General features: G+C 39.5%; 1 protein-coding gene across 8 annotated transcripts in view; it reads right to left on the reverse strand.

Moving 5' to 3' along the window:
- LOC106977774 (E3 ubiquitin-protein ligase TRIM34-like) overlaps positions 1-13,646 on the reverse strand; it is a 67,128-nt gene that overhangs the window by 22,183 nt on the left and 31,299 nt on the right. For 7 of the 8 annotated variants that reach the window (XM_027052639.2, XM_053203595.1, XM_053203598.1 and 4 more), the window contains 3 exons: positions 9,951-9,973; positions 8,798-8,901; positions 6,470-8,216 (listed from right to left, as the gene is read on the reverse strand). The exons of the other annotated variant lie outside the window; for it this stretch is intronic. In XM_027052639.2, the coding sequence (XP_026908440.1) occupies positions 8,197-8,216; positions 8,798-8,901; positions 9,951-9,973 (147 nt within the window). In that variant the 3' untranslated portion in view covers positions 6,470-8,196. Of the gene's footprint in view, positions 1-6,469; positions 8,217-8,797; positions 8,902-9,950; positions 9,974-13,646 lie in introns of those variants that run through there. 8 annotated transcript variants of the gene reach the window in all.

The following is a 13,646-nucleotide window of genomic DNA, read 5'->3' on the forward strand; positions in this document are numbered from 1 at the left end:
CATAACATTCTTATTCCTCCTCCAGCTTATTCCAGCAAGAATATCTGAGTAAGAAAAAAAAATGTGAATTACAGTGATATAGCCTGAATATTCAGCATTTCAATTCAATCCTATAATTATTTGTTGAGCTTATCCTATATTCAGGCCCCAAGCAAGTCACAAAGGATAAAATAATGATCCAGAAAGTCTTGGCACCTGAGCTTTTGTAATGCAGAGGGTGATGGGAAAGATAATCAGTTATAAAGCTCTGTAAATATGAGCAGACCTAGTAAGCATTAGCAGCCATTATTGTAAATGGCAAAAATAAAATTTAAAAGTTTCTCCAGTGTGAGCCTATGGAAAAAATCTTTCCAAAATATCATTGAAACCAGTTTCTGTTTCTTATCCAGGCAGGCCAAAAACAGAAGGCTTCCAGAAATTAATCATGGTAGAACTGAGTCAGTGCCTTGTTACCTAATGAGTAGGAAGCAGGTGAGAACATGGAGTTTAATAGATGGTGCTATTCAAGTATAATCTTCGATGTGAGGGTGATCTGCCTGTGACATCTCTCACGCCACTGATTGCCAGAATTGATTCGGCTGATCTGGCTGGCTAGGCAGGTGTCCCCTTCCTCCCTCACCGCTCCATGTGTGTCCCTCCAGAAGCTACAGCTGCGAGCTCAGTGGAAGAGGATGACCTGCCCCTATAATAGAGGAGGGCCATTCTTTGGTTAAGGGGACACAAGAATCTGCACTCTCCTGCTAGGACCTCCAAGCAAGCTCTCAAGTATAATCTTTTTTTTTTTTTAATGTGTGTTTGTTTATTTATTTATTTTTGAGAGAGAGGGAGTGAGCACAAGTGGGGAAGGGGCAGAGAGGCAGGGAGACAGAATGTGAAGCAGGCTCCAGGCTGTGAGCTGTCAGCACAGGGCCCAGGGCAGGGCTCAAACTCATGAACTGTGCGATCATGAGCTGAGCCAAAGTTGGTCGCTTAACCAACTGAGCCACCCAGGCGCCCCTCAAGTATAATCTTTTACTGAGTAACACACCTTCATAATTTTTCCACCTTACCCCACTTCCTTTGGGAAAAATTTGGTCTTTTTTACACTATCAATCAAAGGCAGATCTGAAATATTTTATACTTTGTACACATAGTTTCGTGCTTTGTTGTCTATCTTGTTCTTGTTCAGATTACATGCTCTTCATGGGGCAACTGCATGATGGTGGAAGCTCCATCACGGGTCCCTGACTGGCAGAACTGGAGAGCACAGTAAACTTCACACATTATATGATGTGAGGCATGTAGCATGACTCAGAAGCTGGTTTGTTGAACTAAGGCACAGATACTTTGTTATTGTCCATATCACACAGAAAAGTGAGCTAATCATGGCTTTTAAACACTGAATCAGGGGCACCTGGGTGGCTCAGTCGGTTGAGTGTCCAACTTCAGGTCATGATCTCAAGGTTCGTTGGGGGATTAAGTCCCATATTGGGCTCTGTGCTGACAGCTCAGAGCCTGGCACCTGCTTTAGATTCTGCGTCCCTCTCTCTCTGCTCCTCCCCCACTCGTGCTCTGTCTCTCTCTCTCAAAAATAAGTAACCATTAAAAAAATAACCAAAAATATTAAAAATAAATAAACTCCTTGAATCACTTTTATCTATGAGGCAGGAACTGAAAATCATATAGGCATAATCACTAAGCCATACTGACAGTTTCACTTTCTTGGGTATGAAGTAAGTTTTTGCTAACAGCGAATAAATTTTATGATGCTTCTCAAGAACAATAATAATCATCTAAATTTTGTACACATTACATTTGGAGAGCTAGCATTTTTTATCACCTTTGTTATCATATGACACAATCAATGAGTACCCCTCCTCATGCAGCCCTGCACCAAACAACAATAAGTTCTATGAAGACAGGAAGGAAACTTTTCTACGTTGTTCCTTCTTGCCTCAGATCTATTACAAAGTGTTGCATACAGGGAGTGACATTTAAACAGAAAGATATGTAGTTACCCAGCCATAGATACAATTTTAGTTGCATTGAGTGTGCTGACGATAATCATGGTTCTGTTCATTTGTTGGTCTTGCAGTTAACACAATTGCTGTGCTGAATGTGAAGTTCTGGTATTAACATCTATATGAACTCCTTTGAAAAATGCTAACCAACAGGTTTTCTTATCTTCTCTGTGTCTTCCTAAGATTTACTCAGATACTTACCTCAATGCCTGTTGTTTAATCTTTCTGTACCAGTATGCTTGAACCACATTACTTCCTGTGGCTTGTGGTTTTTTCAGGCTGAGAACATGGGCCCAGAGTGGGAGATCTTTCATTTGTATCCCTCTGCAACAGGAGATACAGGAATTGGAGGGAGACACAGAGCCCTAAGGAGGATTTATTATTCCCTGCTCCTTGGGAGCACAGTAAACTGGAAAGTGGATCACAGCAATGTGGTTAGCATCAGAGATAGACTTTGAGTGGCAGGAGGACCATGGCTCATTGAGCTTTCCTACCAACCCATGTTTCCTTGTACCTGGCATGCTCAGATTTCCTCACTGGTTTCTCCCATCTTAAATGTGATGTCTCAGGGGATGTTCCCAGGGCATCAGTGCCATCTTCCCACCCTCCCACCCTCTCTTGGGCCTCTGATTCCCTCCCACATCTTCCAAATATTATTTTATTTTTTATTATCTCTTCTCAGACATGCTCAAAAACATCAGGTTCTCTATTGACTGTAATTTTCTTTTTAAAAAAAAATAACAATCATTTATTATCTCACAATCTCTGCAGATCAGAAATTCAGGTACTGCTTAGCTCAGGGTCTCATAAGAGTGCAATGAAGGTATTGGTCAGGCTGCCTTCTCATTTGGTTCTTGGGTTCTTCTCTCAGTCTCAATCCTACAACTGGGAGAATTCAGTTCCTGTCCTTTATAGTTAACTGTAATTTTCAAATGACAGATTGATCCAAGGTTTTATAGCCCAAAGCTGCCCCATCAAAACTTCCTCAGATATGCATCATGGGTACTGGGATCTGTGTTTTGGAAGAAAGGGAGTTCTTGAAAGCTGAAGAGAAGGGATCCTGATTTAAAAGTCAGCTTTTAGACTCCCCCTACTGCCAAACATCACTTTCTTCACATTCCAGAAGCTCTTGTATTTCATACAAGCTTCTCACACAAAGTCTAGAGGGAACCCAGTAGTCATCTGGGGCCCAGGATGTGGGATCAGATCAGAGATTCACAGGGAATAAAAGGATGGATATGGGACTTGTGGGAGGCAAGAGAAAGGAGAGTATTAGAGAGACAAGAGGCCCTTGGATAACGAACTCCTCTCCTTCAGTCCTCACAATTGTCTCGCCTTTACCTTGCCCCTGTTCACATCCCATAAACAAACCCACACACACACCCACACACAAACACACACACACAAAGCCCTGCACTCCCCTCCAATAGTCAGCAAGATATACAAAGCAAAAATAGACTATACCATATACACTTCTCCATATCACTGTGGAAGGGTGATGTGGGGCTACAAGTTTCTCGAGATTAGGCTATTGATAAGATTGCCTTTTTCTTGTAATTTACCAAGGTATTTGTAAACTGATGGAGACCCATGTCCTGTATGACTGCGATCTCTATCAGTTGGCCACTTGTTTTCTTTCCTTTCCTTTGTCCTCGGGCAGCCAGGAGTGCCTAAAGAATGTCACACACATCCCAACTTGGGGGGAGCAGGTGTGCCAGTTTGTACTTTGTCCTCTGCCTGCCCCACGCTACCTCATGAAAGGGAACCAGAAAAATAACAGACATCATTCTAGATGGATGTTTATGTTAGGAGGCAGCAGCAATTATTAAAAATATTCTACTAATTTTCACAATAACTCATCAAGTAATTTTCATTACTTTTTTTTTTATAAATGAGAAAGAGTATCTCATTAAATTTACTTTATTTGATAAGGGCCAGTATGTGGCAACACCAGAATTATACTAAAAGTCCACCTGTGATATAGAAAGAGAAATACTGCATGATCTCACTTACATGTTACACTAGGAAGTAGAGATTAGGATAGTGGTTGTCAGGGGCTGGAGGCGGGAGGAAATGGGGAAACACACACACACTCACACTCACACACACTGGTAACTATGTAGAGGTGATGAACAGGTTTATTAGCTTGCTTGTGGTGATCATTTCACAACAGATACATGTATTCAAATATCAAGCTGTACAGCTTAAAAGTTTTTAATGTTTATGTCAATAACATCTCACTATCTCAAAGCTGTTAAAAAACTGAAAACAAGTATGCCTATGAGGTGTGTGTGTGTGTGTGTGTGTGTGTGTGCGCGTATCAAAGGCAGAACTGGAAGAGTCTTCTCAGTAGCAATTAAGGATCTGAAAAATGGGGGAATTGAGAAAAGCATGTAAGATATGTCTCTGCGTTATTTCTCACACCTGTATGTGAAGCTACAGCTACCTTTCACTTAAAAAAAAAAGTTGACAATTTTGGAAATTCTTCTCTAGGGTACAAGTTTTCCTTCGGTTTTGTATCCTCAGCTGAGCTTTGCTTCCAGGTGGGCAGGGCCCAGGCAGAGGCACAAGTATCCAGAAATCTGTCGGTTTTTCCAGAGGACTGGACACTGGGCTCAAGAGAGCTGGGTGAAGAGAGGAGAGATTGCAGAACTGAGCAGGGGCCCAGTCATCAAGCCTCCTTTATACAGGTAAAGAGAGTGATGTAGGGGAACAAAGGCTGAAGGAAATGACAGATAAGATAAAATTTCCTTATAACCTGCAGCCCATTGACAAACGCTTGAGGCCCGGAGAGTACAACATTCCTCCAGAACTCCCTACTGCCTTAAGGTTAATGCTTTGCTAGAGGGAAAAAAAACCCTGAGCTTATTAGCCAGGCCTCCAGGATCCTATGAGTCTTCTTGAGCATATGAAAGTCCTTTTGGAAACTTCCCCCTGACTTTACCTCCCCCAACTGCCAAGTATATAATCAATCACTCCTCATAACTCCAGGGCAACTTTTTCTGCCCATAGTTTCTGTCCTTGTGCCTTATTTTTTGTTTAAAATTTTTAAATGTTTATTCTTGAGAGAGAGAGAGAGAGAGGGAGGGAGGGAGAGAGAGAGAGAGCATGAGCAGGGTAGGGGCAGAGAGAGAGGGAGGCACAGAATCCAAAGCAGGTGCCAGGCTCTGAGCTGTCAGCACAGAGCCCGATGCGGGGCTCAAACTCATGAACTGTGAGATCATGACCTGAGCTGAAGTCGGATGCTTAACCGACTGAGCCACCCAGGTGCCCCATGTCCCTGTACTTTAATAAAACCCTCTTTTTGCACCGAAGACATCTCAAGAATTCTTCCTTGACCTTGGGCTCTAAACCCCAACACATTTCCACATCAGAAAGCACTGAGAATTTCTCTACAGGATCACAAACACACTACATATTTACAAGTGTGAAGAGTAAGGGAGAGGAAGCTATTGGATTGGCTTTCCTAGATCCCTCTGGAAAAATGATAGAGGTCTCCTCATTTCCTTTTCTGTCCTGAAAGGGGGCAGAGACATCATCTGCTGTCCCTGACTACAGAAGTGACCCAGATGAGGCTATCAAAAGGAGGATTGCCTGATACACTTTGGACACTTGTAATTTCATAATTTTGCACATACTTTTGTTATTATGATCCTATGAAGTTTTCTGCTACTTCTAGAAGATATTTTTGTATTTCCCCAGATTACTCATTGTAGCAATAGGGTGACAGGAAAACAGAGGTCAATGGGAAAATTTAGAAGATCAATTTCCTCCAGTTTCCATGGAGTGCTGATAGAGCATGTGTGAATGCACATACTCACATACACACACACACACACACACACACACACACACACAGGTTCTAGAAATATTCACCTTGGAATCCCTTGTGTTATCAAAGGTCATCCAGAGATGAAGCAGATGGGGATTTTGTGGACAAGCAGAAATGAGAGCAGATCCTGTTTAACCAACAGCCCACTTTTTCTCTCTGTAGCTCTGAACGTAGTTAAGAAAGAGTTGGAAATGAAGATGCTAAAAGACACAGGGATCCCACCAAGCCTCAAATGGACATCCACTGCAGAGATAACTCCCCTCCTATCTCACTGAAGGAGGAAAGCAGGATTTCCCTCTTCCTGAGAACTTTCAAGTCACTGCAAAAGGAAAGCTGACCAGGCAAGCAAAACACTTACCTACACCATTGCTAAGAAATCCCATGATTGTACTTCTTGTACTGTATCACTGTGAATAATAACTTTTAAAGCTGGGCCAACATCTCAAATGAATATTTAACTTCAATGAAACAGAATTACTGCAGAAAAAATAAAAAAAAAGACTAGGTACCTATGCAAAAAAAATTAATTTATTTTACAATCAGCTAAAATTTAAAGAAAATTGAAATTCTTTAATGAAGTTATTTTATTTCTTAAAACAAAACGAAGGTACTAATGTTGAAAGAAAGCTAATAGGTATTCTTAAGATCATTTATTTTGGTCACAGTGAGAGGGAGCCAAAAAATGAATAGACACCTTATTGGATCCTGTGTATGTACTAGAAAACATTCTGTTTGTTAATTTTCACAATTCTACATCAGGTACTTTTTTTTTTCTTTTCTTTTTACAAATGAGAAAACTGAATCCCACAGAATTTCATGAGACACTGACACAGCTTATATTTTTTAGGAATTAGTAGAGCAATTATTTATAATATTTATTAATAATTTGAGACACTTAGATGCTTTATTTTTATTTTTTAATGTTTTATTTATTTATTTTTAATTTTTTTTGAGAGAGAGGGAGACACAGAATCCGAAGCAGGCTCCAGGCTCTGAGCTGTCAGCACAGCGCCCGACGAAGGGCTCAAACCCACGAACTGCAAGATCATGACCTGAGCCAAAGTCGGACACTTAAGCAACTGAGCCACCAGGTGCCCCTAGATGCTTTATTTTTAATGACATTTATTTTCTTACGATGATCCTAAGTACAGTGCAGTTTTTACACCAAGCTTATTTTAAGAAAATAAACACAACATTAATGTATGTTATTCAAGGTTGCATTTGCTACGTGTGGAGAGAGGACAGGAACTCAGACATGCTGAACATAAACTTCCATTCTTACTATTTATGATATTTTTTCATTTTCTCCCTAACTCTTTGATGAGTAAGAGGCATCATGAGAACACTGACACACCACTAAGGGTTCAGTCTTTAGTGAATAATTCCTACGCTTAGGTCTTTGATAATACATCAAAATTGTTGAAAAGCTTTCCTTCATCTTTTCAGTCATGACAGAGGAAATGGGATTGTAACAATCTGGCAGAGTTGTTCCCTCAATAATGATCTTTCTTTATGAGGCATCAGCCCTTTTTTTTTTTCCGTTGGGACTATGGAAAATTATGAACAGAGATTCCTTCCTAATGCAAACATCATACTGGGAAAAACATTATTCAAGGCAAATGTACACCCTGCTGATGAATGAAGGTGTTCACGTAGAGAAAAGGGAGGCAGCAAGGGACACACGGTGAGACAGACTCAATGCATTAGGTGTACTTAAGGCAAGCGCAACTACAAAGAAATAAGTAGGGGTGTAAGAAGGTTCAAGAGCTTGGCGAGTACAAGAACTAGACTCTAGTAGTCTAGTAGTCTAGACTCTACTACTCTGACTCTAGTAGTCTAGAGTCAGTCCCCCCCGAGTCATGGGGTCAGTATATTTCCCAGGGTTGAAATACAGAAAAGCTTCCTGAGAAAAGGAACATGAAGAGAATTTATAGATGAGAAACCTATGGTTTGTGACATTGAAAAAGGAGACGGTGCCAGCCTTGTAGTCTAGGAAAACTCCAACACAATGGGGAGGAACAGGCAAGGCCAGGATTAAGACGAAGGGGTCAGAGAAGGAGGACTCCTTAAAAGCATTATATTCAACCCTTTAACCCTTTAATGCAATAGCCATATTAGGTTGATACCCAAAGTAAACATGTTGGTAATTTTAAGTATGTCTAACATGAAATTTCATATTGGATTCTGGGCATGTTCTATCATATACCCCCCAAGATCAAACCCCCAGTAATGTTTCCCCGAACTGATAACCAGGGAGCCCGGGACACCATAATCGCTGTTACATGCATTATTTGATTTCCACCAGCACATATATCTCACTGGTCTTCGTCCCGTAGAAATGCCAAAATATGTCGTATTTTGGGGTCAGTGTGGAATCACGTGAGCTGCAAAAAAAGTACAGGGTTGGGTGAGGGATATGACGTAGCTTTATTTGTGACCCTGTGAGAGGGATCTGATCTTGGGAATAACTAGAGTGGGAACTATGAAAAATCTGTCTTTGGGGAGAGGTATAACACTGAAGAAGCACAATATGTACGTTACGTGTTACAGGGGAAAATATGGGTCTCGGAACATAAGACCTACTAGGAATGAAAAATTCTGAAAGGTGGTAAGTACAAGGTGGTTTGATGATACTGATATCTCCTTACCTTGCTAGTGCTAAACATGTGTCGGTTCTCAAAAAACAAAACAAAACAAAACCCCACAATCAACATAAGCAAGGGAGGCAGCCCTGAAATCTCTTTCCCTGAACATCAAGGGAAAGACTGGGGATGATGGTGAGATCGTGAACTGGTGAAGAAGAGTATGAACCAGACACCCAATGAAATATGACCATATCATCAGCACAGGACATCCAGTCTCCTTTGTCTTCTCTCTCCATACCCAGAAATTGTGCCCTTTTCCCCATTTAGCCCCTGCCATCACAAGACTCCCACAGCCACCCACTTGCTCTAACACTCCTCACCTTTTTTAAAGGCTTGTATTATCTCTTGCAGATCAAGAGCTCGGAATGTGTTCCTTTGTCCCTTGAGAAAAGTTTTTGGTTTCTTCAGACTCAAGACCCTGCTCCTAGGGATGACAAAAATTGAACCCCACACTTCTGACTTTTTGTCCCTCCACACAACTTTTTATCTTCACCCCATTGAAGCGCTTGAACCCTGAATACCCTGAGAAAGAACAGGAGACTTGTGACCTTAGAGTCAGGGAAAAGTGTTCACACCTACCCTCTCTCAGTTGCCTTCTGTGTGACCTTAGGAAGGTCTTGACCTCTCAGAGGCACAGTTTCCAAAATTAAATCATGAACCTCTCCCTCTCTAAATCCTAGAAATCATATATAAAATTACATGAAATAATGGATATAACAAAACAAAACTTTGGTACCTTTAAAAAAAACTTAAACTCTGCTTCCCAGCAGGAAAGCCCTCAGAATAACATCTGAGCTTTCAGGTTTTCTGGGAACGTTTGCAAACACTTGGAACTTGAGCACCAAACTAACGATGGCCTGAATTTCCTGTGTTAGGAAAAAACTCGATGCTGTCACATAGGTGTGCAAAATTGAGACACAAGGATGCCACCTTTCCAATCTGGCTTCCAATGTATGAGATCAAGATGGATCACTTGTGTATACTAGGGCCAAAATATTTCTTGAGATTCGAGTCTGTTTTTGGAAATCTAAGAGCTGCATAGAAGGTCTCTTCCATTCCAAGGGCAGAAATTTAAATATAAGGGAGCTGTCTCCAACTCTGGGTGCTTGGCAGATAAAGAAGATATGACATTCCCAGGATAAGCCAAGCGCCTAAGAAATATGAGAACCTGAGTTAGATATGGGCATGCAAGGTGAATAAAAGCTATCATGTCACAAGGGTCTGCCACGCCTTAGCCTTGATACTGCTACTGACCCAAACTGTGTGACTTCCCACCACCCAAATTCTCTACCACAGAGCCTGGTCTATTCTCAACAGTTACAGAACACTCAAATCACAATTTGTGAACAGAAATTTCACATAAAACTATGCATCCAAATTGTCTGGCCCTGAGAAATGTTTTATTCTAACTGATCACCACAGAACTCTAATGCCTTTAAACCTCTTTCACCATCTCTGATCCCCCACACATACCTTTCCATGAGGTGATTCACATCCTAGGGAGAAAAGGGAAAACATGAGTCAAGAGGTAACAGGCCCTCCCCACTTACAAAGCATCATCACATCCCCACCAACCCTATGGTGGGAATAAAGATGGTCCCAATGTGAGAGCAAATAAGTGAAGATAAGACCCAGGCTAATCATTCCAGAAGACTCATGTGAGGTTGTCAGATTTCCTAAAAGGTAGAAACAGCTTTGAGCCTTGTGGAAGTAAAGCATGAAGCTTCTAGTATCTGGAGTGGAGACATATTTACGAGGAAAACAACAGTTCCATAATTTTTTCCCCAAGTGCATGAGATGATATGAATAATGCATGGCTCTTTCATTTATTCAATAGAAACGTAAAGGGATTTGCTATTATTTGCCAAACATCAGGACAGGCTTTGGAGAATCAAAGATGAGTAAATAATCATAATATCCCTCAAGAGGTTTCCATGCCTTTGCTGAGGATACGAGCAATATACAAAGGTAGGCATTTTTCAAGTCTCTCTTCTCATTACATGCTATCTGTAAGTGACCTTGTCCACTCCCTTAAGTTCAACACACATCCATGTCCACTTAATTTCCAACCCTATGTTTTTACTCAGTTTTGTCTCTTAAACGCAGGTTAATGATTTCAGTAGTAAACAGGCCACAGAAACAAGTAGGTTAGGATGTCTAATATGTAACTTACCATTCACCAACCAAACCATCTCCTCCCTTACACTCCATTGTTCATAAGGTTGCCAATATCCATTCACTCACTGTCCTAAACATTACAATATTTACAACGCACTTCAGTCTCCACCAAGCAATTCAGTCCACATTCTTTGTCTAACTTTTTCAAGTTTTTATTTAATTATTTTTAATTTTTTAAATGTTTTTGAGAGAGGGAGAGAGAGAGAGTACAGGAGAAAGGCAGAGAGAGGGAGAGAGAGAATCCCAAGGAGGCTCCATGCTGTCAGTGCAGAGCCTGACATGGGGCTCGATCTCACAAACTGAGATCATGACCCGATCTGAAATCAAGAGCTGGACACTTAACCAACTGAGCTACTGAGGCGCCCCAAGTTTTTATTTAAAATTCCATTTGGTTAACATACATACATAATACATACTCATAATACATACATACATAACTCATACATAGTATGAGTTCAGTTTAGTCCACTTTCTTAAAGTTTTTAGCCATCTGATTTTCTTTATCATCACAGATATTGCTTCATTTGTTTGAACAAATATCTACCAGTATATTTGATGTCCTCTACCTCAGACTTCACGTCCCTCATGTCACTAAAAGCTAGGCCAACAGGTGGGTCTCCAAGAGCCATTAAAAATAAATGCTCTCTGTATTAGGGCTTTTGTGTTGTATATGACAAAAATCAAAACTAGATTAAGTAGAGAAAAGGATCTGGGGGCAGTTATAACTTTAATGAAAGCTTAATTTTGAAGTTCAAACCCTGTCATCAAGACCCTATGTCTTTATCCAAATTCTACTTATTCCCTCTTAATTGACTTTATTCTCAGTTCATAAAGGAAACATGAATCTCCTGATATAAACTCCAGAAGAAAAAAGAACTTCTCTTCCCAATTAAAACAAAAAAAACCTCTTATGGCTGCATGGCCCTGCCCTGCATTGGATCAGGTGCCCATATTAAAAGTATCACTGTAGGGGCGCCTGGGTGGCTCAGTCGGTTAAGTGTCTGACTTTGGCTCAGGTCATGATCTTGTGGTTTGTGGGTTCAAGCCCCGCGTTGGGATGTGTGCTGACAGCTCAGAGCCTGGAGCCTGCTTCAGATTCTGTGCTTCCCTCTCTCTGCCCCTCCCATGTTCGTGCTCTGTCTCTCTACATCTCAAAAATAAATAAACGTTAAAAAATTTTTTTAAATCATTTATCCAATAATTAAAATTGGTATTAAAATTAGTATTAATCTGAGGTAGATGATGATAGGGTAAGAGGCATACTGTACTCACTCGAATAACCACTACGGGGAAAAAAAAACTAACACTGAAACAAAACAAAACAAAACAAAACCCCCACAGAAATAGGAAAATTTAAAATTAAACTTAAAATATTTGTTTAACTCAAACAAAGCTAGTCAAGGGAAAACAGAACAATGAAAACTACAGGCAACATATGGAAAGAAAATAGCAATATGATAAATTTAAATACAACAACACCAAAAATTGCATTAAATGTTATTGTTTTAACATCCCAATTAAAAGGCAATGATTATACGGGTGCTTGGTGGCTCAGTTGGTTGAGCATCCAACTTTGGCTCAGGTCATGATCCATATTTTGGATCCAAAGACACAAATACAGTAAAAAGATAGAAAAATATATACCATGCAAGCAGTAATCACAAGATAGCTCAAGTACTTATATTAATACTAGACAAAATAGACTTTAAGACAATAAATATTATAAGAGAATGAGAGGGAAGTTTCAGAATGATAAAAGGTTCAGTATGTCAAGAAAGGATATAACAATTATAAACGTATGTGTACCTAACAGCAGAGCTTCAAAATACACAAAGCAAAACTGAAAGGATTAAACAAAAATAGACAATTTAGTAGTTGTAGATTTCAATAGCTCACTCTCAATAACTGACAGAATAACTTGTATGAAAATCTGCAGATACAGAAGACGTGGATGATACTATCAACCAACTTGACCTAACTGACATCTATAGACTATTATATCTAACAAACGCAGAATATACGTTCTTCTCAAATTCATATAGAAAAAGTTTGTGGACATACACTATTTTAGTCCATGAGACAAGTATCAATACGTTCAAATACTGAAATAATAAAATATGTGTTTTCTGACTGCAAAGAAATTAAATTTGAAATCTGCGGCAGAAGAAAAAGTGAGAAATCAAGTATTATTAAATTAAACGCACACTTTCTAGGGATTTACCCAAAGAATACAAAAATACAAATTCAAAGGGATACATGCACCCTAATGTAGCATTAGAGCTGCATTATCTACAATAGCCAAATTATTGTAACAGCACAAGTGTCCACTGACTGATGAATGGATAAAGATGTGATATCTATATATAACGGGATATTACTCAGCCATAAAAAAAAATAAAATCTTGTCATTTGCAACAACATGGATGGAACTAGAGAGTATTATGCTAAACGAAATAAATGCAATGCATTTATATCATTAAATACTATTATCAGAAAAGATGGTCTCAAATAAGTAATGAATGTTTCTACTTTAAGAAACTAGAAAAAGGATGGCAAACTAAACCCAACACACACATACTCGCATTCATGCGTGCATACACATACATACACAAAGGAAACAGTAAAGATAAAAGCAGACACAAATGACACAGAAAGGTTAAAAAAAACCTAAAGTCAATGAAATAATAGTTGATTCTTGAAGAAAATCAAGAAAGACAAATTGACCAGACAACTAAACTGACCAAAAAAAAAAAAAAAAAAAAAAAGAAAGAAAGAAAGAAAAAGAAAAAAGCACACCACCAAAACCAGGAATCAAAGAGGGGACATTACTGTGAGTGTTGGAAAAGCTAGAGGTATTATAAGTGATTATTATGACCACCTTTATGTCTATATATCAGGCAACTTAGAGTGGAATGATCCCTACAAAGACATATATTACAAAAGCTGACTTAAGAACTTCAACAAAATGTAAATAAACCTAATACATATTTT

The sequence above is a fragment of the Acinonyx jubatus genome, chromosome D1 (genome assembly GCF_027475565.1).
Source record: "Acinonyx jubatus isolate Ajub_Pintada_27869175 chromosome D1, VMU_Ajub_asm_v1.0, whole genome shotgun sequence".
Lineage (NCBI taxonomy): Eukaryota > Metazoa > Chordata > Mammalia > Carnivora > Felidae > Acinonyx > Acinonyx jubatus.